At 40.5% G+C, this 24,931-nt stretch overlaps 4 protein-coding genes across 4 annotated transcripts; all 4 read left to right on the top strand.

Moving 5' to 3' along the window:
* Positions 1-188: 188 nt before the first annotated feature.
* On the top strand, positions 189-794 carry LOC121771923 (cannabidiolic acid synthase-like). Its single transcript, XM_042168826.1, has one exon. The coding sequence runs from the start codon at positions 189-191 to the stop codon at positions 792-794; it is 606 nt and encodes a 201-aa protein (XP_042024760.1).
* A 10,290-nt stretch (positions 795-11,084) lies between these two features.
* On the top strand, positions 11,085-12,930 carry LOC121769852 (berberine bridge enzyme-like 18). The gene has a single exon (XM_042166617.1). It carries the CDS (start codon positions 11,087-11,089, stop codon positions 12,701-12,703), a length of 1,617 nt encoding a protein of 538 aa, XP_042022551.1. The 5' UTR covers positions 11,085-11,086; the 3' UTR covers positions 12,704-12,930.
* A 2,111-nt stretch (positions 12,931-15,041) lies between these two features.
* On the top strand, positions 15,042-16,750 carry LOC121770770 (berberine bridge enzyme-like 18). Its single transcript, XM_042167543.1, has one exon. It carries the CDS (start codon positions 15,042-15,044, stop codon positions 16,653-16,655), a length of 1,614 nt encoding a protein of 537 aa, XP_042023477.1. The 3' UTR covers positions 16,656-16,750.
* Positions 16,751-21,751: 5,001 nt separating this feature from the next.
* LOC121770905 (cannabidiolic acid synthase-like) lies at positions 21,752-23,450 on the top strand. The gene has a single exon (XM_042167679.1). The coding sequence runs from the start codon at positions 21,755-21,757 to the stop codon at positions 23,387-23,389; it is 1,635 nt and encodes a 544-aa protein (XP_042023613.1). The 5' UTR covers positions 21,752-21,754; the 3' UTR covers positions 23,390-23,450.
* Positions 23,451-24,931: the final 1,481 nt, after the last annotated feature.

The following is a 24,931-nucleotide window of genomic DNA, read 5'->3' as shown; positions in this document are numbered from 1 at the left end:
TCCAGAAACAGTCACTGTTTTCTCAATCACAAGGAGCGTGGAAGAACATAACGGCGCATAGCTATGGCAGCGCTGGCAATACGTGGCGCCTCAAGCCAACAAAGACCTGTTTGTCGGGGTCATCATATTCAGAGTGAACACGACTGTCCAGGTTTTACCTGGGCGGAGCGGACGCATTAGTTTCGTATATGCAAGAAATCTTCCCCGAGTTAGGGCTAGTGAGAGAAAACTGCATCGAAGCGAGCTGGATCCAATCCACCTTATTTAGCAACCAAATGCTGATAGATCAACTAGATGCTCTGCTCAACCGGACTCAGCCCGGTCTCAGACAGCTCAAAGCCAAGTCGGATTATGTTCGGACGCCCCTTCCGTTGAACGTGATAGAGGACATGGTGAGTATGCTACGTGAACCCGATGCAGACGAGACTAACTACTGCATGGTTCCATATGGTGGAATCATGGAAGAGATATCAGAGTTAGAGACTCTGTTTCCTCATAGAACAGGTGCGCTTTACAAACTTGTCGGACTGACTTACTGGCAAGACTTAGAGGCGGGGGATACGGACCGTTACATAAGCTGGAGTCGAAGGTATTACGAATACATGACTCCGTATGTGTCAAGCTCGCCCAAGGAAGCGTATTTCAACTACAGAGATCTTGACCATGGAGTCAATAATGTTGTTGGTGACACGAGTTATGAACAAGCGAGTATTTGGGGGAAGCCGTATTACAAGGACAATTTTGATCGTCTTGTTCGGGTGAAAACCGTAGTTGATCCGGGGAACAGAGTGTAGGGATCAGATCACTTAGGATTCACTAATTACCGGGACTTTTTTTGTTTGTATCACCACTGAGATGGCTAATCTCAGCAAGTACAAGCCAGTTACAAAACCAAAGTATTACACTAATACAACTTGAGACAAGTACAAGATTTACAGAAAACCCTAATCTATTATCGAGTCTTAACCAACTGCAATAGCACCGGATTTCTCCTCTGGAAATCACCTGCACAACTCAGTACACAAGTTAGTAACACTAGGGAAAGGATCCTCTCGGATCTAAGCAACAAAACTGACAACACAAGAAATATTGGAACACAAAGATCAGCGAATGGCTCAGGTCGCACACACGACTTAACTGGGCCCAGGACCTCCTCGATCTTATCCAACAAGTCACAAGAGAGCACCGTGAAACAATCTGACCCCGAGCTAGGGTTTCCCGATTACTACAACATGATAAACCGCCCCACGCTCAAAGACTCACAACCACAGTCTCAAGCCTCAAGAACACTCAGCAACCTCCAGATCTATGAAATCAACCAAAGAACTCTCCAGAAACAAACCAGAAACGAACTCAACCGTTCGAATCTCACACAAATCTCCAGATCAACACAAGAGTTGAGAGACGACACTCGATCCTCACTAAAACAAAGAAGGGAGCCACCGGAGAAGAAGATCGGATGGCATTTCAACGAGAGAGAGAAGAGAGTTTAGAGAGAAGCTAGAGCAAAGTCGAGAAGAGAGAGAGTACATGAACCGACTGAGGAGTCAAATAGACGGATAGGAGTGTATAGACTCCAAACAAACACACCCTAAATCCAACGTTCCAGCGTCATGATCCACGTGAGAGGGCACACGTGGCAGCCATCGGGACAGTCAATTAAGTATTGGGCCAAATCCGGATTGGATCAATACACAATTACAAACGGGCCATCAAAATAAACCAGCTGATACGATGTTGATCGTATCGAGACAAGGATCGACGGCGAGAGAGCTCGGCGATCAAATTCAGGCTGCACGCGGAGGTCTCCTCCGTCGGACAGTTCGTCAGTTTGTTGAGAGAAAAATAAAGAGAACGCAAATTGGGAAAATTTCTTATCATTCATTCATTAATTAAAATGTGTTGACAAGTTCCCTTTTTATATCTAGGACCTAGGGAGGTTCAACCTACCTATCTCTCGGGAAAGAACCACAAAGAAAACCCGAGATAGAGCTTATAAGTACGCTCGACACTTTGTTCATATTACATTATATTTGTACTAAATAACTAAAGAAAACCATAACTAACCATAATCATCTAATGAACAGCAAAGTCGTGAAAATGAGTTGACGGCCTCCGTGTGCGACGAGCTCTGTTGTGACTATCAATCTGGTCGACGGCTGCATGAAGATGGGTTGCTGCTGTGGAACTCTTATCAACTCCCCCCCCCCCCCGATAGGATCATCCTTGTCCTCAAGGATAAATGGAGGAAAAGTCGGGGAATTGTCTATCGAATCAGACCACTGAAACAGCCCTTGTTCAACCGGCTGTCCGTGTTGCATCACCACGCGACGTTCCTGCAACCTTATCAATTTGACAACAGGTCGCGACATGAAAAACTCTTCAGGAAGTGGTGCCACAGCCTGCGACGCAGAATCTGCCGAGAATTGGGACAAAACGTGAAGGGCAGTAGGAGGCAATTCTTTTGGAAATTCATCCTGGAGGCCAGGCTGGTCTATAGGCTGATCTGCTGGAATTTCAGCAAGCTTTAAAAAATCCAGCTCGTCCATATGTGAAATCAACATCGTCAAAGCAGCCGACATTCGGTGCGGCAAAGTTGAAAGGCTACGAAGGACGACAAGAGCATCATCACGGAAGAACTCCATAGTCCGGGCCGAATAATCATGTGTGACACATCCCAATGATTCCAACCATTCCATACCCAATATGATATCCGGACCATGAAATGCCAAAATATATAAATCAATGAGAAATATATGGCCTTGTAGATCGACAACCGTCTCCTCGCTGACATGAGAACAAACTAAGGATTCACCATTACCGACATAAACACGAAAAGGTTTAATCTTCGTCAAAGAAAGACTTAGCTTTTCGGCGATGCACGGATGTATAAAATCATGGGAGCTTCCGTTGTCAATTAGAATATTCACAGCAGATTTGTGGATTGTTCCCACAAAATTAAAAGACTTCAGGTGTTGTCGGCCTTCGATGGCATTCAAGTGAGATAGATCCGCTGTGATATCATTATCATCCGTCTCTAATTCAACCACATCATCTTCGTCAGCATCGACGCCCATGTAAGCCAAAAAATTATGGTTACACACATGACCCGTGGCCCACTTGTCTTCACAATACCAGCATAACCCGCGACGAGATCGATCTGCCTTCTCCGATGCAGAAAGGCGCATCACCGGTAGTTTGACGAGCTCTCGGAATCTGCCACCCGAAGGCCGTGGACCTTGAGAAGAAGAAGATGTAATTGGGTTTGGGGTAGGAGAGGTGCTGTATGTAGTCCTCGGTTCACGCAGAATCCATTGTTGATGCTGATAATTAGAGGTTGACGGTTGATGCTCCGGACGACATGCCGATAATTCCTTGGCCAAGGCAAAAGCTGCAGCAAGTGTAGCAGGGCGATGTAACTTGACCTCCCGTTGCAATGGTTGTTTAAGACCAGCGATATAAATGGGAAGAAGAATATAATCCGGGACGCCGGAGAGCTTATTCTGCAATCTCTCAAACTCAAGCTGATAATCCGACACCGTGCCGGTTTGACACAATTTTGCGATTAAGCCAATGTAACTTTCATAACAGTCCGGATCGAAACGATAACGTACGTCGGATAGAAAGTCTTGCCAAGTAACAAAATCATTATTAGAGCAATAATGTTTTATCCATTCGGAGGCCGGCGGGTCGAATAATGGGACGACATAGTGCAACCTGTTTGTATCCGGCATCATCAGATGATCGAAATAATATTGGATTTTGAAAATCCAATTTGCTGTGTCAGTACCGTCAAAACGGGGAGGATCCAGACGAACACCTCTGTGTTGATCATGACTCCCGCGAGGCTGTCGATCTGCCGAGGGATACCAACAAGAAGTAGGCCGAGGGCCGACCATTGGTGAAGAAAACAGGCGGTCGACGATCGTCGTTGGGCCGTACTGCGAATGCACCTGATTAGTTGGTAGCGTGTGTGGATGATGAGGTCGAGCATGAGCATATGGATCAGAGCCGTACATTGGAGGAGAGTTGTATTGGAGAGGCAGTTGTGGTAGTACGAATCCAGTATGTGGAGGTTGTGAAGATGTAGTTACTTGTTGGTAGTGGGAAAGAGGAGTTGTGGACGGTTGTGGAGGAAATTGAAACCCACTAACTGCTGAATTGGGCGGTTGCTGAATCGGATGAGGGTGGAGAACCGCTGCGGAGAGTGGAATAGCATATGGTGGATCAGGATCGGGCCGGGGAGGAACACGATGGTCTATTGGCCGGTGTTCAGATGCAGCCAATCGTGACTCCAATCTTGCAAACGAGGACATAATCCACTCCCACTGACCGGTGGACATGACCTCCGAGGCAGGAGCGGCCACCGTCGGCATGTTCGGATCAGGCCGAACAACATCAGTTTGCGGCAACCCGAGCTGTTCCCGGCTGGGAATAATAGGTATGTCATTGGGATTGGTAGCCATGAGAACGTCAATGAAAGCACCAGATGATACGATGTTGATCGTATCGAGACAAGGATCGACGGCGAGAGAGCTCGGCGATCAAATTCAGGCTGCACGCGGAGGTCTCCTCCGTCGGACAGTTCGTCAGTTTGTTGAGAGAAAAATAAAGAGAACGCAAATTGGGAAAATTTCTTATCATTCATTCATTAATTAAAATGTGATGACAAGTTCCCTTTTTATATCTAGGACCTAGGGAGGTTCAACCTACCTATCTCTCGGGAAAGAACCACAAAGAAAACCCGAGATAGAGCTTATAAGTACGCTCGACACTTTGTTCATATTACATTATATTTGTACTAAATAACTAAAGAAAACCATAACTAACCATAATCATCTTGTAATAATGGAGTGCTCATTTCAGTTGGAAGAAGAAGGCAGAAGAAGGAAGCTCGGCTTTGAGCTGGAACTAGCCGAGAAGGGAGTTCGGTTTTTGAGCCGAGAAGGGAGTTCGGTCTTGAGCCGAGAAGGGAGTTCGGTCTTGAGCCGAGAAGGGAGTTCGGTCTTGAGCCGAGAAGGAAGAAGCAACCCAGAGAAACTAGCCGTTGGAGCAGCAGTTAGTTAGCTGAGATGTAGCGGTTATTCTTCTTGTTTTCTTGATTCTTGTTGTAGTTAGTTAGTAGCAGTTGCTACTTGTTTGTAGAGCTTTAAATAGCTCATAAACTGTGTATGTAGTTAGTAGTTTTATCAATAAAGAGTTTTCCAGTTTCTCTCCAAGATTATCATCTTCAATACTCAAAGTGTGAGTGTGTGTGTTTCTGCATTGTGTGATCTCATACAACAGTGAGTGTGTGTGTGATCTTCTTGAGTGTGTGAAAGCCTTGTGTGTCTAAATCCCAACAAGTGGCGCCGTCTGTGGGAAGGGATATTGAAGCTGATTTGCAGAGGATCAAACGGTTTCAGAGATGGCAGCAAGGCTTGATGCAGAAAAGTTCACAGGCAAGAATGATTATAGCCTGTGGAAGATGAAGATGAAGGCGGTTTTGATTCAACAAGGCTTGGCCGCAGTTCTTGCAAAACCAGAGGAGAAAGGAAAGGCTCCAGTGCTTGATGATAAAGCTCAGGCAAAGATGGAGGAGATGCAGCTCAAGGCACATTCTGCAGTGATTCTGTGCCTTGGAGATAAGGTCTTGAGGGATGTTCAAGAAGCCAAGACTGCGGTGGAGATCTTGGACAAGTTGGATGAAGTTTACTTGGCCAAATCCTTGGCTAACCGGCTGTATCTCAAGAAGAGGCTGTATGCCTATAGTTTTTCTGGAGATAGGTCCATCATTGAGCAGCTAGAGGAGTTCAACAAGATCATTGATGACCTGGGATCTGTTGATGTCAAGATTTCAGATGAGGATAAGGCCATTCTCACATTGAATGCCTTGCCTAGCTCGTATGACCAGTTAAGTGATGCAATTATCTATGGAAGAGATAAACCTATCACCTATGCAGAAGTCTATTCAGCCTTGATGGCCAAAGAACTCCAGAAGACAGCCAACAGAGGCTCTGCAAGCTCCAATGTTCAAGCTGCAGATGCCTTGAATGTGAAGAAGTTCAAGAAGCAGAACTTCAAGAAGAAGTTTGAGGGCCCTAAACCCTCAAGTTCTGATGCTCAGAAGGAAACCAGAGCTTGCTATTGGTGCAAGAAACCTGGACATTTGAAGAAAGATTGTCATGCATGGAAGAGAAAGATGGCCTCTGAGGGACACAACCAATCTGATTGTGTGGAGAGTGCTGATCCCCCGGCTCAACTTATGAATATTAGTGACAGTGGGGTCAGTCACAGGTGGATAATGGACTCGGGGTGCAGCTTCCATATGTGCCCCAATAGAAGCTGGTTTCATGATCTTCAAGAAGCATCGGGTACGGTTGTTCTTGGAAATAATCATACTTGTCAGATAAAAGGGATAGGGAAGGTGAAGCTAAGCCTACAAGATGGCTCTGTGAAGATCCTGACTGGGGTGAGGTATATTCCAGAAGTGAAGAGGAACCTCATCTCATTGGGAATGCTGGAGCAGAGGGGGTTCACTATATTAATGAGTCAAGGAAAATTGTTTGTGAAATCTGGAGATGCAGTGATGATGGAGGCTGACAGAGAGCATATTCTCTATTATTTGAAGGCTAAGGCTGTTGATGGAGAAAGCAATGCTGTGTCAGATGATTCCCTAATGCTATGGCACAAGAGGCTGGGCCATCCAGCAGAAGGAAGCTTGAAAGAACTCATCAAGAAGGGCCTGATCTCTGGAGATTTCAACAAGATGGACCCCTGTGAGCAGTGTATACTTGGAAAAGCAAAGAAGGCACCCTATCCTACAGGTATTCACTCTTCTACAGCCCCTTTAGACTACATACATAGTGATCTTTGGGGGCCTTCACCGGTGTGTTCAATTGGTGGAGGAAAGTATTATCTAGCTATCATTGATGACTATACAAGGAAGTTGTGGGTATATATTCTTAAGGAAAAATCTGAAACACTCACTAAGTTCAAGATATGGTGTAAGGAGGTGGAGCTAGAGAAAGGAAGGAGTGTTAAATGTTTAAGAACTGACAATGGCTTGGAATTCTTGTCTGCTGAATTTGATATATTTTGCAAAGAGAAGGGTATGAAGAGGCACCGTACTGTTCCTGGTAATCCCCAGCAAAATGGTGTTGTGGAGAGGATGAATAGGACTATCCTAGAGAGGGTGAGGTGTCTGCTTCTTGGTTCTGGTTTGAGCAGCAGGTTCTGGGGAGAGGCAGTGTATACAGCAGCCTATCTCATCAATAAATGCCCATCTACTGCCCTGAAATCTGAAACTCCTGATTACATGTGGTATGGAGCTCATAGTGACTACTCAAAATACAAGGTGTTTGGGTGTGCAGCCTATGCTCATGCTAGGCAAAGTAAGCTTGAAGCTAGGGCTCTGAAATGTATCTTGCTGGGATATCAGAGGGGTGTTAAGGGGTATAGGCTCTGGTGTATTGAGCCTGGTAGGCAGAAGGTGTTGGTGAGTAGGGATGTGGTGTTCTTGGAGGATCAGATGCCCTACTTGAAAGATAAGCTGGACTCCAGTGACTCCAGTGAAGTTGAGAGTGATTTCTTCAAGGTGGAGCCTATGGGAGTTGGCCTAGGAGCAGGTGGAGTCACTGACTCAGAAAATGAACCTGATCCAGAGGGTGATGGTGCTCCAGCTCAAGGTAGAAGAAATGATGAGCCCACAGCAGATCCTACCAGAGAGTACCAGATTGCAAGAGATAGGGGAAGGAGAAATGCAAAGCCTCCTGAGAAATTTGCAGATATGGTCTATTATGCACTGTGTGCTGCTGAGAGTATTGATATTGCTGATCCTCTTACCTATAAAGAGGCCATGAGAAGCAAAGACAGAGAGAGATGGATAGAGGCCATGAATGAAGAAATAGAGTCTTTACTCAAGAACAAAACCTGGATTTTGGTGGACAAATCCAAGCTGAATACAGATGAGATTGAGAAGGGGAGAGTGAAGGTGATTAAGATTAACACCTTGCACAATCCGGCTGACATGCTAACAAAGTCTCTAGGTAGAGACAAGTTTGATCATTGCAAGAAGTTGATCAATGTTTGTGCAAGAACTGAGATGAGCCCTCAGGTGGAGAATTGTAATAATGGAGTGCTCATTTCAGTTGGAAGAAGAAGGCAGAAGAAGGAAGCTCGGCTTTGAGCTGGAACTAGCCGAGAAGGGAGTTCGGTTTTTGAGCCGAGAAGGGAGTTCGGTTTTGAGCCGAGAAGGGAGTTCGGTCTTGAACCGAGAAGGGAGTTCGGTCTTGAGCCGAGAAGGGAGTTCGGTCTTGAGCCGAGAAGGAAGAAGCAACCCAGAGAAACTAGCCGTTGGAGCAGCAGTTAGTTTGCTGAGATGTAGCGGTTATTCTTCTTGTTTTCTTGATTCTTGTTGTAGTTAGTTAGTAGCAGTTGCTACTTGTTTGTAGAGCTTTAAATAGCTCATAAACCGTGTATGTAGTTTAGTAGTTTTATCAATAAAGAGTTTTCCAGTTTCTCTCCAAGATTATCATCTTCAATACTCAAAGTGTGAGTGTGTGTGTTTCTGCATTGTGTGATCTCATACAACAGTGAGTGTGTGTGATCTTCTTGAGTGTGTGAAAGCCTTGTGTGTCTAAATCCCAACACATCTAATGAACAGCAAAGTCGTGAAAATGAGTTGACGGCCTCCGTGTGCGACGAGCTCTGTTGTGACTATCAATCTGGTCGACGGCTGCATGAAGATGGGTTGCTGCTGTGGAACTCTTATCACCAGCCCAGCTGATTTAATTAGCAAAGCCCAAAAGTGCAGTCCATTATTACACACAGAGCATTCCGCCAGTGTCGTCTGTCTCTGATATTTAAGTATCGAGTTAGATATTTTATTAAGATACAGTGTTTTCGACGCCCATCATGCTGTATTTAGCAGTGGATAAGGTGTTGTTATAATGTCTATTTTCGTAATTTATTTGATTGTACTGAAATGCTATTAATTTCAGGAAGCGTGAGTTTATATGTGAAGATTTTTTTTTATTAATCTAAATATCTCTGTTTTCATTATTGTATTGAAACAGAAATACAAATTAAAACAGGGGCGGCTGCTCTGTTAATTGTGTTAGACTTTATTGTATCAATCCAAATATGTCGCTTGGCATAATTTAGATAGTTAATTACTCTAATCTTATAACTTAAGTTTGACCTTAGATTTAATATAAGAATTAGTATTATTTGATCCATACCCTATCGTATTAGTACTAATATATTATAAATTCAAAAAAATGTATATGAACACGTTTATGTGGGAATGGACTTAAGCCCCTCCAAGTTATTTTTTTTGTTTTTGTTTATATAATATTATCGATTTTTGTGGTATTTTATATGAATTATCGTAGAAAATTAAGCCCCTATGATATAAGCAGATAAATGTATTGAAATTATTGTTTCGAAATTCCAAACACAAAATTTATATAATATACTACTTAATTATATTCCTTGCTAAAGTAATTTTTTGTTCCGTCCTTGTTGTCAGGCCGGCCCGTCAGTTGTTGATGGTATTCCGATAAAGATGGTCTATAACAGCCTCCTATTTCTTTTCATTGAAAAATATTATCTTCTAAACCTAATGTGAATAATAGAGGAGGCGGATTGTGTAACGATACAAAGATAATAGAAAAAAAAAGAAAAAGCAAATATAAGTTTCCTAGAATTTCAAGTTTTGAGCTTATAAGTCAAAATTCTATTCAAATTCTTGATTGCGTGTTTGATTGAGTCATGATGTTTAAACCTTTAAGATGAAGATAGGTTCAGTTGAATGGTTTAATTTTCAGTTTTTATATGGTGACACTTAATATTAAAATTCTTAATATCTTGTCCCACATTGATTTGGTAACGATCCTAGGTCACCTATAAAAGTATGGATAATCCTCCCCCTTATAAGGCATTTTAAGGGGTGAGTGACTTATTTCTAATATGGTATCAGAGCGGCCCAAGTCAATGATGCATTCTATCTCTTTATCTCTTCTCTTGTCTACCCACGTGATGAATTTTATCCCTTAAAAGCCTACCCACGTGATGAATTTTATCTTTTATCCTCTTTTAAGGGGTGAGTAGCTCATTTCTAATACCTAATATATGAATGCAGTGTTCCATTTTTCTTGTGTAGTTACTTTGAATATTCTTTCCTAGTAATATTTTACTCAACTAACAATATTGCCATTATGATAACTGATTGATTTGTCTAATGCTAAAGTAATTTACAACATACTTTATTTCTTTATTGTGAAAAATACGGATGTCGATTTTAGATTTTTTTTAGGTATTAACAACCTCATTAGTATCATTATCATTTCTAAAATAACATAAAAACTACCTAATAATGACGGTATTATGCAATAAAATCGAGTTTTGCTAATATCATGTATAACCCCACTTAAAATACTTAGCTCATTTCTTCCTATTTTTTAGTATACCAAATATTTCAATTTGATTTTGTAAACAATTACCTTCATTTCGAAACTAGTAATTAATTTTGGTACTAGACTCAATGTTATTTTGAAAACAATCACCTTCATTTGGTTGATGCATTAGTATTCTACACAACAATGGGAGAATCATATTAATGGACAAGTAATTTCTGATGGTTTTCGGTAAATATTCTAAATATATAGTATCATTATTGACTAGAGCAATGTAATTTTATCACGAAATAAGACATAAATAGTAAATTGAAGGATGTTGTACAAATCAAAGTACTTTTTTCCACTAAGTTTTTTTAAATGTCAGTTAATCTAGATTGTTGACTATAATTACACATGAATGTTCAAAATCAATGGTTAAGAACTTAATTCAAGATTTCGATCCAATTCCATTTGCCCATTCAATTTATGTACATGTGGAATTATGGTATAGTAAAACAAACATTAAAAATCTGACTAAACTTCGTTTCGCCCTCAGAAACTACTAGTAAAAGGTTGAAATAGCTATGCCCGCCGTTGGAAAATTCAACTTAATATCATGTGGATAAGAATAACTTTTCATGAACTTTGTACTTATAAATAGGACACATTATTTCTTATACAAACTCATCTACTTCAAATCATCAATCATGAAAACTCCTTCCATCTCATCTCTCACATTCATTTTTCTTCTAATCATCTCATGCTCTTGGGCAGCTTCTGCCGATGATCATGACGATTTTCTCAAATGTCTGACCGAGCAATTCCGCAATTACTCCTCCATTTCGGACAATGTTTACACCCCAATCAACTCATCATACACTTCCGTCCTTGAATTCTCCATCCGAAACCTAAGGTTCGTGTCAGGATCTAATCCTAAACCGCAGGTGATCATAACCCCTGAGCACGAATCCCAGATCCCGCCTATCATATACTGTGCTGAAGAAAATGACATTGAAATCAGAACTCGAAGTGGTGGCCATGACTTAGAGGGACTATCTTACGTGTCAAGAGTCCCTTTCGTGATCATAGATTTGATCAATCTCAGTGAAATCACAGTGGATGCTGAGGCAAAAACTGCGTGGGTCGAAGCAGGCGCGACCATTGGTTCTTTATACTACAGGATTGCAGAAAAGAGTCCGGTGCTAGGATTCCCGGCCGGCGCATGCCCAACTGTCGGTGTCGGTGGGCACTTCAGTGGAGGGGGCTGGGGCCCGATGCTCAGAAAATACGGTCTGGCCGCAGACAACGTCATCGATGCACGAATAGTCGACGCCAAGGGCAGAATCCTCGACAGAAGATCAATGGGCGAGGATCTGTTCTGGGCTATCAGAGGAGGAGGAGGCGCCAGCTTCGGCGTGATCACTGCCTGGAAAGTACAATTGGTGGACGTTCCAGAAACAGTCACTGCTTTCTCAGTCCGTAGGACTTTAGAACAGAACGCAACTCAACTCGTCCACCGCTGGCAAAATGTGGCTCCGAATCTCGACAAAGATTTGTTCGTCTCCGTTGTTTTAACAAGGGTGAATTCCAGCCAAGGTGGACGGAACGCCACCATCGAAGCCAACTTCTGGTCACTTTTCCTCGGCGGAGCCGACAGATTACTTCCGATGATGCAAGAAAGCTTCCCTGAATTGGGTTTAGTGAGAGAAGACTGCGTCGAAATGAGCTGGATCCAATCTGTGTTATATTTTTCAGAAGCCCCCGTAATACCACCTTCTCAGCAACAGCCACTCGAATTTCTACTTAACCGAACTCAACCAAACCTAGGAAGCCAAAAATTGAAATCAGACTATGTCCAAAAACCTATTCCTGAACTAGGGTTACAAGGAATTGAGAGGCTACTATTTGAACCAGAAATTCAGGCTGCTGTCGTAATGATCCCATATGGTGGAAGGATGTCCGAAATTAATGAATCAGAAACTCCATTTCCTCACAGGGCTGGTAACTTGTTCAAGATTGCTGGCAATGCGTTTTGGGCAGGCAACGAGGCTCGAGACTCGGAGAGGAGCATAGGTTGGAGCAGAAGGTACTACAGTTACATGGCTCCTTTTGTTTCGAGTAATCCCAGAGAAGCGTACCTCAACTACAGAGATCTCGACATCGGTGTCAATAACATTGGAGAAGACACGAGTTATGCACAGGCCAGCATTTGGGGTATGAAATATTTCAAGAATAATTTCGATCGGCTTGTTCGGGTGAAGACCGTTGTTGATCCCGATAATTTCTTCAAGAATGAACAGAGCATTCCGCCGTTGGATGATTGAGATATATCTTCATCTCAGATCCCTCCATGCTGAATGAAGGGTTCTTATATTTATTTGACGTAATTTCTTACAATAAAATGCTGTTGTTTGCATTTGAATTAGTATATTTATTTGATGTAATTTCTTACAATAAAATGCTATAGTTTTGATATGAATAAAGAGTTTTTTTATATTTATTTGATGTCATTTCTTACAATTATACGTTAATTTAAGATAAGGTTCGTATATTTACTTAATGCAATTTTTTACAATAAAATGTTACATCATTTTATTTTTTTTCTTTAAGGGATTAGATATTTTAGTAACAAACGGGATTTTTTTTCCAATTTAATGATCCTGTAAATATTAGATATTACTACTTCATTTAATATACGCAGCACACAATTACCACCACCACCACCACCACCACACAGTCTTTAAATTTAAAATTATAATTGATTATGCTCATAAATTATAATTGATTATGCTCATAAATTAGTTCAGATCTTTCAAACCACAAAGGGTGAATGCCTAGAAGCCCAGCGCTCATAAGTCAGATGTGGTATTTCAGGCTTCTAACGAGATTATATGCAGAAGTCTGACATTCAATAGTCAAATGTCGTAATTCAAGTTTAAAATTTTACATGTTCAGAAGTTTGCAATATTCAATAATCGGATGTGGTTTTTTTGAGCTACCAATAATGTTACATCCTTACAAGGTCGATACGAGATTATGGTCAGATGACATATGCTCCACGTGTCCCTTAAAAATAGACTATATTTTAGATTATTGCTTATCCTTTAATTTATAGAAAAAAGTTCATTTCTTTCTACAACTAATAATAGATGCAACACATCATTAATCCTCCAACATATTCTATGTGTACTTGAAACACATTTTGTTTTCTTAGTTTTTGTAAAATCTTTAATCTCATATTTTATTTCTTGTAGTGGTCTAGCAAATACGTTTATTGGGTGACATTTATTGTACGGAGTACTTATTTGTAGGGGTGTCGAAACGGGTAGCGGGTATTGGGTACCCGCACACCCGACCCGTTACCCGTCGGGTTTCGGGTACCCGCTACCCGACATAAGCGGGAACGGGTTCGGGTACGGGTATTGAGTTTCAGGTTTTTGCGGGTATCGGGTATACCCGATACCCGAACGGGTACACCCGATACCCGCTTATATACCCGTTTAAATATAAATATTGTATTAAATTTTTTAATTAATATCCGTTTAAGTCTTTTGTCCATTACCGTAATTTTAATTAATACACGTTTTAGGATTAACTCTGAAGTCTTTTGTCCATTACCCTAAATTGTCTGCTCTTCACACCCGCGCCGCCACCCGCTCGCCCGCCACCACCCACATCAGCCGCCGACCCCTGCTGCGAAGAAGGTAAGGGCTCAAGTCAATAACTTCCAGATTGCTGCCCCAATTCCTAAGAAACTGCGTTGGAAATTATTAAAACTGAAACAAGATTTTGTTATGTGTTTACAAAATATTGCATACTCTTTCATGCAACCTCTTTATGCATTAAAATATAGATTTAGGTGGCAAGTATTTGGGGATGAGTTTTATAATTATAACACGTAACCTAAAAGGAGTTTTAAACGGGTCGGGTACGGGTACCTGCCTGTCGGGTACGAGATACCCGTACCCGACAAGGCGGGTACCCGTCACTGTGCGGGTCGGGTAACGGGACAAAGATTTTGGCTACAAACGGGTACGGGTACCCGGTTCTCCGGGTACGGGTACCCGTTTCGACACCCCTATTTGTATTAGTAAATTAATTTATTTGCAACAGATCATGTTCAATTTTCAATTTTCACCCCTTTTTAAAATCTTCTAAAACTGTATTAGTAAAGTTCCCTTCATCATAGTGTATGCATGTTCTTTTATTTAAAAAATACTATTGTACTAGTAAATTGAAGGATTTGGTCTCGGCGTCAAAATACTTTACCAATAAAAACTGTTTACGCAAGATGAATTGTCAAATTGGGTAACTTCAAAATATTAGTTAATCTAGAAAGTTAAGACCGGTCTATCGTCACATATTAAATTTGCTAGGATCTTTCTCCAAAATTTCGATCAAATTCCGTTGGCCCATCCAATTTATTCTATATAAAAATATTTAAAAAGTGACTAATGTTCGTTTTCTTCTCACAAACTAGTAAAAATTCAAATAAGCGCGCCGTTGGAAATGTTCAATTTAATCTTATGTCATATGCTACATCAAATAATAAAAATTCAAATAATATTTTATTTTCATCAGCTTTGTACTATCTTTTACCATGATAATTAAGCCTTATAAATAGAACACATTCTCAAACGCAAACTCATCATCTTTTCAATCATGAAAACTCTTTCCATCTCATCTCTCACATTCATTTTTCTTCTAATCATCTCAAGCTCTTGGGCAGCTTCTGCCGATGATCATGAAGATTTTCTAGAATGCCTGTCTGAGCAATTCCGGAACTACTCCTCGATTTCGAACGACATTTACACCCGTTCCAACTCATCATACACTTCTGTCCTCGAATTCTCCATCCAAAACCTAAGGTTTGCTTCAGGATCAACTCCTAAACCGCAAGTGATCATAACCCCAGAGCACGAATCCCAGATCCCGCCTGTCATATACTGTGCTGAAGAAAATGACATGGAAATCAGAACTCGTAGTGGTGGCCATGACTTAGAGGGACTATCTTATGTCTCACGAGTCCCATTCGTGATCATTGATTTGATCAATCTCAGTGAAATCACAGTGGACGCCGAAGCAAAAACCGCATGGGTCGAAGCAGGCGCAACCATCGGTTCTTTATACTACAAGATTGCAGAAAAAAGCCCGGTTCTAGGATTCCCATCCGCCATCTGCCCAACCGTTGGTGCCGGTGGGCACTTTAGTGGAGGGGGCTACGGCACGATGCTGAGAAAATACGGTCTAGCCGCTGACAACATCATCGATGCAAGAATAGTCGACGCCAAAGGGAGAATCCTCGACAGAAATTCGATGGGCGAGGATCTGTTCTGGGCCATCAGAGGCGGCGGAGGCGCCAGCTTTGGCGTGATCACTGCCTGGAAGGTACAGCTGGTGGACGTTCCAGAAACCGTCACTGTTTTCTCAGTGTTCAGGACATCAGAACAGAACGCGACTAAACTCGTCCACCGCTGGCAAAATGTGGGTCCGAATCTCGACAAAGATTTGTTCGTCGCAGTCATCTTAAGGAGGGTGAATTCCAGCCAAGATGGACGGAATGCCACCATTGAAGCCAACTTCTGGTCACTTTTCCTTGGTGGAGCTGACAGATTACTTCCAATGATGCAAGAAAGCTTCCCTGAGTTGGGTTTAGTGAGAGAAGACTGCGTTGAAATGAGCTGGATCCAATCTGTCTTATATTTCTCAGGAGCCCCCATAACCCCAGCGCCAATCGAATTACTACTTAACCGAACTCAACCAAACCTAGGAAGCCTCAAAGCGAAATCAGATTATGTCCAAAAACCTATTCCTGAACTAGGGTTACAAGGAATTGAGCGACTACTATACGAACCGGAAATTCCAGCTGCTGTCGTAATGATCCCATATGGTGGAAGAATGTCTGAAATTTCTGAATCAGAAACTCCATTTCCTCACAGGGCTGGTAACTTGTTCAAGATTTATAGCACGGTGATTTGGCAGGGAAACGATGCTCGAGATTCAGAGAGGTACATAAGTTGGAGCAGAAGGTACTACAGTTACATGGCGCCTTATGTTTCGAGTAATCCAAGAGAAGTATACCTCAATTACAGAGATCTCGACATCGGAATCAATAACGTTGGAGAAGAGACAAGTTATGCACAAGCCAGCATTTGGGGCATGAAATATTTCAAGAATAATTTTGATCGGCTTGTTCGCGTTAAGACTGTGGTTGATCCAGATAATTTCTTTAAGAATGAACAGAGCATTCCAACTTTGCATTCTGAGAAAGATTAGTGAGATTAAGGGTTCTTCTATTTATTTTATGTAATTTCTTACAAAAAAACGCTGCATGCTATTGTTTTGATTTGAATAAGAGGTGCTTAAATTTATTTGATGTAATTACTAACAATAAAATGTTACATGAATAAAACGTTACATCATTCCATTTTGTGACCATGTATCAATATTTTGCTATTAAATATTGCTCCCTCCTTCCTCTAATAGTAGAGGTATTTTTTTTGCACAAAAAAAAATATCTCAAATGTGTTAAGTTGAGAAAAAATAAAGTAATTAGAAAGAATAAAATAGAGAGATGAATATGTTATAAAGTAGATGAGAAAATAAAGTAACACGGATAAGATATGTTATTTGTTGCCAAAAATTTCAATGACTCAATTATAGTGGGACGATATAAAAAAGAATACGACTCAACTACATAGAGACAGAGTGAGTATTATTTTGCTATTTTCATAGTGAATTTGATTATGAGAAAATGAGTTTGTTTTAGTGTTGTTTGAGAGGCATGCATGAACCCTATTTATAAGGCTCCCATGTTCTAGTAAGGACATTAAGGTTTGAAATGATCCTATTTATTACTATGTGAATTGAATGAAGAAGTTCAATTGTTAAATATTTGATTCTAGTATGCATAATCTGACCAATTCCAAGCAGCTGATATTTCTTAATTTGTATAATTGTCCAAGTCATTCTAATTTATATGAATAGCAGTGTGTCTGAATCAAGTATGAAAATGAAAGTGGCTTAGACACAATTTTATCAATCCTCAAAATGTAATTGACTTATTCCCTCGTGGTAAAGTCGTGACTAATTTATCAAAATCATTGACCGTCTCTGCAATACACGTTAATTTTCTACATTGAATGTCAAAAATATTATAGAATCTTCATATTTACCAATAAAATGACTTGATATTGGGCGAACTAAGTTAATGTGATTAAGGAGACCTAGAAAATATTCTTCAACTTGAATTTGCTCACCATTCAGTTTATCTATTTAAGCAGACCTAGAAGATAAGGTATGTATATATGAGAGTGGCATATTAAAAAAATCAAACATTTGCAGGAAAATTAAGACAGTGGACTTTGAATTAATATAATAGATTTATTCAAAGGGAACTACCTTATAAATAGGGAGCCATGCATGCCTCTCAAACAACATACAAACACATAAATTAATTCATCTTCTCATCAAAATCATAAATCATGGAACCTCCTTCAATCTCAACTCACTTCTCATTCTTTCTTCTTCTCATTTTGTCATTCACTCTTGCAGCTTCTGTTGATAGGCAAGACAAATTCCTTCAATGTCTCACCCACCAACTCAAGAACTACTCCTCCATTTCAGATGATATTTACACTCCTGCAAACTCATCTTACACTTCCATCCTACAGTTCTCGAAACCCTAGATTCGCGTCCGAATCCACTCCCTAAACCACAAGTGATCATAACCCCAGAGCACGAATCCCAAATCCCGCCTATCGTACGTTGTGCTAGAAAAACTGGTTTGGAAATCAGAACTCGAAGTGGCGGCCATGACATGGAGGGATTGTCTTATGTCTCACAAGTCCGTTTGTGATCATTGATTTGATCAATCTCAGCGAAGTCACGGTCGACGTGGAGGAGAAAACTGCGTGGATTGAAGCGGGCGCAACCACCGGTATTGTGTCCTACAAGATTGCAGAAAAGAGCTCCACTTTAGGGTTTCCTGGGTCTATTTGCACTACTGTAGGCGTCGGTGGCCACTTTAGCGGAGGAGGCTACGGTGCAATGCTGAGAAAATACGGCCTTGCTGCAGATAATGTCGTTGATGCAAGAATGATCGACGCTAATGGGAGAATCCTCGACAGGAAATCAATGGGAGAGAATCTTTTCTGGGCTATCAGAGGCGGCGGAGGTGCCAGTTTTGGCGTGATCACTGTCTGGAAGGTACAACCGGTGGATGTTCCAGCAACCATCACTGTTTTCTCAATCACGAGGAACGTGGAAGAACAGAACGGAGCTGAACTGTGGCACCGCTGGAAATACGTGGCGCCTCAAGCCGACAAAGATTTGTTCGTTGGAGTCATCGTAATCAGGGTAAACACGACGGTCTTAGTAAACTTCTTCTCAGTTTACCAAGGCGGTGCCGACGCATTAGTTTCATACATGCAAGAAATCTTCCCCGAGTTAGCAACCAAATGCCGATTGATCAACTAGATGCTCTGCTCAACCGGACTCAGCTCTGTCTCAGACAGCTCAAAGCCAAGTCGGATTATGTTCGGACACCCCTTCCTTTGAACGTGATCGAAGAGATGGTGAGCATGCTACGTGAACCAGAAGCCGACGAGACTAACTATTACATGGTGCCATATGGTGGAAGAATGGATGAAATATCAGAATCAGAGACCCCATTTCCTCACAGAGCTGGTGCGCTCTACAAACTTGCTGGCCTTACTTACTGGCAAAACTCCGAGGCTGCTGATGCGGATCGTTACATAAGTTGGAGCCGCAGATATTATGAATACATGTCTCCTTAAGTCTCGAACTCCCCAAGGGAAGCGTATTCCAACTACAGAGATCTCGATATCGGAGTGAATAGCCCTAATGGGAAGACAAGTTATGCGCGAGCTAGCATTTGGGGGAAGCCGTATTACAAGGATAATTTCGATCGTCTTGTTCGGGTGAAGACAGTTGTTGATCCGACCAATTTCTTCAAGAATGAACAGAGCATTCGGCCGTTGCAGGCAAAGTGGACTAAGAAAGGGAACTAAGACATATTCTGATGAAAGTGAACTTGTGTTGTGTTACGTCTCTGGATAAGGCTTTCTGATTAGTCTCTTATGATAAGTTTCCAATAGTACTTGTTTTTGTTGTTCAAAGAATTGTTGTTCTAATCGATTGTTTAATTTTTTGATGTCCTAATAAATTGATTTATTTGTTCAAGTGCTGTATTTTTATGGTTGCATATATTTGAATTTCCTTTTCTTTACTTCCTTTGCTCACAATATAAAGCTTCATTACGATTCGGCGCAAATGTTAAGAAATGCGAAGGAAAATAAGTGGAAATAGTAAGCAGAATATAAGTCTTATTTTTATAAATGTGAGTGGAATAATGTGAAATGAGACTTTTTTTTATTGTGGAAGTTCGTTTATGGAAAAACGGTTATGTTAGAATTTTACTTTATATAAATATCTGACTTCCGAGATTATCGTTTTTATATTTATTATTTCTATCAATAATAACGTGAATTTAATTAACTTAAATAGAATATATTACGGGAATAAGATTTTAACTTCGGGGTTTTTTAACAAATCATGCATGGGCTCAATTTAAAATCCAAGCCCAAACATTAATTATTAGCCCAACTAACTATTTTCCCACATCAGCCCACACGCCATAAAACATGGCGGTCTTCTACATTTGCATTTGTTGGGCTTTTAACTGGGCTGGAACATTATATTTTTGGACTCATACCTTGGTATTTTAGTTTTCAAATAAATACATATTTCCAAAGCTTAATTTCTAATTAGGGCAACTACAAATTCCCTAGCTAGATCAAATCCAAAATAAAACAAGCACAGCCGGGATCACTTTATAAAATTATCCATGTTTTATAAGGGGATAATCTCTTTTTATAAGATTAATCCATTTGAATCCACTCCTTTTTCCATGTATTCACTCCTTTTTATAAGGGGATTAATCAACTCCTTTTTCCATGTATTCGAATCCATTTGGTAGCTAGAAAAATGAGACTAATCCAGCGCCATTCATCTCGAACTTAAGGGGATAATCTTTTTTATAAGATGTTCTTAGATATCCATGTTTCTATTTTTATGATATAATTATCACTTTGAGATATTATATAATGTTAGTAGTAAGAAAACTTAATTGCTCCCTTCAAACTTTTTCTTATGATTAAGAAAGAAGGGCTAAAAAACGAAACAGAAAACTTCATTAAACTAGACTGAGAATAGTGAATTCAACGAAAGATAAAATGTCAATAGTGTCAACTATGAAAGTTGAAATAAAACCACGAATCATGACTGTGATGTATAATATTCAACAAACTTAAATAAACCATCATATTTGACAAGGAGACGAATCTTTGACTATAACTAGATAATAAATAAGTGACCATAATCATCAAAATCACTGCTTTACTTTATAAACAGTTACCTTTAATCATCTAGGTACAAGTTTAATCAGATGAAGTGATAATTATGTATATATGCATGCCACGATTGAAATTATAATATTCAAGCTTTATTATTAAGACCGATTTGTCCAACTTAGCTGCAAGAACATGATTAATATCTATATTCATTGGACTAGTCTAAAAATGAATAACAAGCTTATTAATTATAATATCGTATTAGAAAAAAGTAAGAGTTCGAATTTAAATTTTAATTAATCATACTACCAAAGTGGTCTTTCTTTTTGTAGTCTCCATCACATGCTTGTGTTTCGAGTTGGACTTATTAAGCTACCAGGAAAGACTAGAAAACTGCACTAGGTGAAATAATTGAACATCGTTGCATATATGTAAGCAACCATTGTCGTATAGCTAGTTAAAAAATATTTAAAATTTTAAAGCAAAAAAACTAACGAGCCACCCAATTTGAAATGATGCCACGATACTTGCTTGGTTCCACAAATTGATATTTTTAAAAATATAGAAGAAAGGTAACTCATCTTATTACCCATCGACATCTCATCAACATAACTATATTCATGTTTTTTCATGTTGATTAAGCACAAAAAATAGATTAAACACTACTAATTTTCATTAATCAAAGTCTCCAAAGAAACGACATGTGGATTTATTCATCTTACTTCTTTGTACTAAACCCTGCATTAAACAATTGAGATTAGACACTAATTTAGTAATTTTCCAGCTTCCAACAAAAAGTTCATAAATCAACATTAAATGTTTTTTTCAAGAAAGAAAGGAACTCACATTATATTTATTTTTTTTTAAATCAAAGAAGTGCCGCCAATAGAGACGAGGGCGACGAAAAATCTCCCATTCACCATAAATTTCTTACTCTCATTAAACATTATAAATAGAACACATTTAACTTAATATTAAACACAAGTAGAATCTCTCTAAACCATGAAGATTCCTTCCATCTCCACTCTCACTCTCACTCTCACTCTCATCATCTTCTTCATCTCCACCTTCTCACCGGCGGCCACCGCCGATGGCCACAACCATTTCCTCGAATGTTTGTCGGAATATTCCGACAACCACGCCTCGATATCCAACCTTGTCTACACCAAATCCAACTCCTCCTACACTTCAATCCTCCAAGCCGCCATCTGGAATCTAAGATTCACCACAGAATCTACTCCCAAGCCGCAGGTGATCATAGCCCCGAACCACGAATCCCAAATCCCACCAATCATACGCTGCGCCAAGCAAACCGGCCTCGAAATCCGAACCCGAAGCGGCGGCCATGACATGGAGGGCTTATCCTACCGATCGCAGGCCCCGTTTGTGATCATCGATTTGTTCAATCTCGGCGAAGTAACCGTCGACGCCGAGGCAAAAACCGCCTGGCTCGGCGCCGGCGCGACCCTCGGCGCGCTGTACTACCACATCTCTCAAAAGAGCTTGCTTCTCGGCTTCCCGGCCGGATTCTGCCCCACCGTCGGCTCCGGAGGCCACTTCAGCGGCGGCGGCGACGGCACGTTGGTGCGGAAATACGGCATGGCGGCGGATAACATCATCGACGCGAGAATAGTAGACGCCAGAGGCAAGATTCTTGACAGGGAATCAATGGGGGAGGATCTGTTCTGGGCGATCAGAGGCGGCGGAGGCGCTAGTTTTGGTGTTATTGTTGCATGGAAGGTGCAGCTGGTGGATGTTCCAGAAACTGTCACTGTTTTCCAAGTCAGCAAGACTCTGGAGCAGAACGCGACGGAACTTGTCCAGAAATGGCAGTCCGTCGCGCCCTACGCCGACAAGGATCTTTTCGTCGGTATCTTGTTGAACAGAGTCGGTTCGACGGTTTCGGCTAACTTCTTTTCCCTTTTCCTTGGACGAGCCGACAGATTAGTCGCGCTTGTCCAAAAAACATTCCCCGAGCTGGGTTTGGTAAGAGAAGACTGCGCGGAGATGAGCTGGATCGATTCCGTCGTCAGCTTCGGCCGATTCACCTCCGCATTGCCGTTGGATCTCCAAACGCCGGCGGATTTGCTGATCAGGAAGGATCCGAATTTGAGATTCTTGAAAATGAAGTCGGATTTTGTAGAGAAGCCTCTTCCGGAGGAAGGGGTCAGGGGCTTGTTGAATCTTCTCTTCGCGCCGGAGGCGGTGGCGGGGCTGATCGCTTTCATCCCACACGGCGGGAGGACGGCGGAGATTTCGGAATCGGCGCTTCCGTTTCCGCACAGGGCGGGAAACTTGTTTAAAGTGGAGACTATTGTGTACTGGCAAGATAATGAGAATGCGCAGAGGTATGTGGATTGGATGAAGAGGTATTACGATTACATGACTCCTTATGTTTCCAACAATCCGAGGTCTGCGTATGTCAACTACAGAGATCTCGACTTTGGAGTCAACAACGTTGAGGGGAGGACGAGCTATGCACAGGCGAGTGTTTGGGGGAAGAGGTACTACAAGAACAATTTTGATCGTCTTGTTCTAGTGAAGACCATGGTTGATCCCGAGAATTTCTTCAGATTTGAACAGAGCATTCCGCCCGTTCACTCGTGGTCGAGCGACAAAGGCGTGTGTCCGATTTGATTTGATTTGATTTGCATTTTTCAGTCTGATCGGATTGGTTGAATAAGGAATTGTTATATCGTATTTGGTTTTCATTTTTAGATAGTTGTATGGTTCTTCTATTCATGTACTTTTTTTTGAATACTAGATAAAGCAACGATGAGATTTAAAACCTAATTAGATCTCTCTATACCAAACATATATTTTGATGTCTACCGATAGACACCTTTTATGAAAGTGTAAGATTATACATGTTGAAATAGGACAATTCTAATAAAAGAATCAAAATTTTGTGTGTTTGTTTGCTTTGTAAAACTGATTGGATTAATATTTGTAAAACTGGTTGGATTATGGACAGAAATTGCAGAAGAAATACGTGGGCTCAATCCATAGGCCCAAATTGCAGTGTAGATTTACCAAAAAATAAATACTACTACTCCTACTAAAATTTAATGGGAATTTATTTGACCATAAAGTGATGTGGCGCCACGAATGAGCGTCAACCTCAACGGTCAAACTTCGCTATCGCAACTACTCCCTCCGTCCCACATAATTTGACCTAGTTTTTCATTTTTTGTCGTCCCACATAATTTGACTCATTTCACTTTTACCATTTTTGGTAGTGGACCCCACATTCCACTAACTCATTCCTACTCACATTTAATTATAAAACTAATATATAAAAGTGGGACCCACATTCCACTAACTTTTTCAACTCACTTTTCATTACATTTCTTAAAACTCGTGCCCGGTCAAAGTGTCCCAAATTATGTGGGACAGAGGGAGTAACTTACATGAAAGTACGGTACTACCCTTGGCATTTTTTAATGTTGGACCGTCCCAAATTCATTATACTATTGATTTTATATTTTAATTATCGATCCAAATTTCACATATTTTCAATTAATTTTTAAAAAATTAATCGTAATAAGATCAGCCTGAACATACCTATTTTTATACTATTTGTTTAGTAAATATTATTATAGTATTTTATTTACTTTTAAAATTATACAAAGATCATGTCTGTATGAATTACAGTTTTATTATAAATAACACAACCCACTAAGTCAACGATTATAAAATACTACTATTAGTTTGTACATAGAACTCTCACTCCAATCGCTACCTTGAATTAGTAGCGACGAAATTTACAAGTTATGGAGTAGTAACAAGCAAACTAATTAATATACTAACACAAATAGATATAGTTCATATTTCTAAAACTGAACACCGTAGTCTTATTGCAATTTAAATCGACTTTTCTTCTCTTACCAGAGTTGCAAGATTATTTCCTCGAACGTCGTTTTAAATTTAAACTGTGATTGACTTATATCATTGTGGGAATAAATTAATGGGTATTGTATATATGAAGTAACACAAGTTTTAATATGCAATTGATAAAGTTAAAAAATATTAAAAGAAAAAAGAATTATAATATTGTAATTGTAGAATTGTTAGTGTCGTACTCGTTTCTTGATTTTGCCGTGCTCTTATTTTTGACCCAATGCGATCTCGACCCCGGAGTCAACAATGTTATCGGGGAGGCGAGCCATGCGCAAGCGA

The sequence above is a fragment of the Salvia splendens genome, chromosome 16 (assembly GCF_004379255.2).
Source record: "Salvia splendens isolate huo1 chromosome 16, SspV2, whole genome shotgun sequence".
Lineage (NCBI taxonomy): Eukaryota > Viridiplantae > Streptophyta > Magnoliopsida > Lamiales > Lamiaceae > Salvia > Salvia splendens.
This window is presented reverse-complemented; position numbering and strand designations above follow the sequence as displayed.

Excerpts from the sequence above, each read along its gene's own strand:
- LOC121769852 (XM_042166617.1), top strand. The coding sequence starts at position 11,087 with ATGAAAACTCCTTCCATCTCATCTCTCACATTCATTTTTCTTCTAATC.
- LOC121771923 (XM_042168826.1), top strand. The coding sequence starts at position 189 with ATGCAAGAAATCTTCCCCGAGTTAGGGCTAGTGAGAGAAAACTGCATC.
- LOC121770770 (XM_042167543.1), top strand. The coding sequence starts at position 15,042 with ATGAAAACTCTTTCCATCTCATCTCTCACATTCATTTTTCTTCTAATC.
- LOC121770905 (XM_042167679.1), top strand. The coding sequence starts at position 21,755 with ATGAAGATTCCTTCCATCTCCACTCTCACTCTCACTCTCACTCTCATC.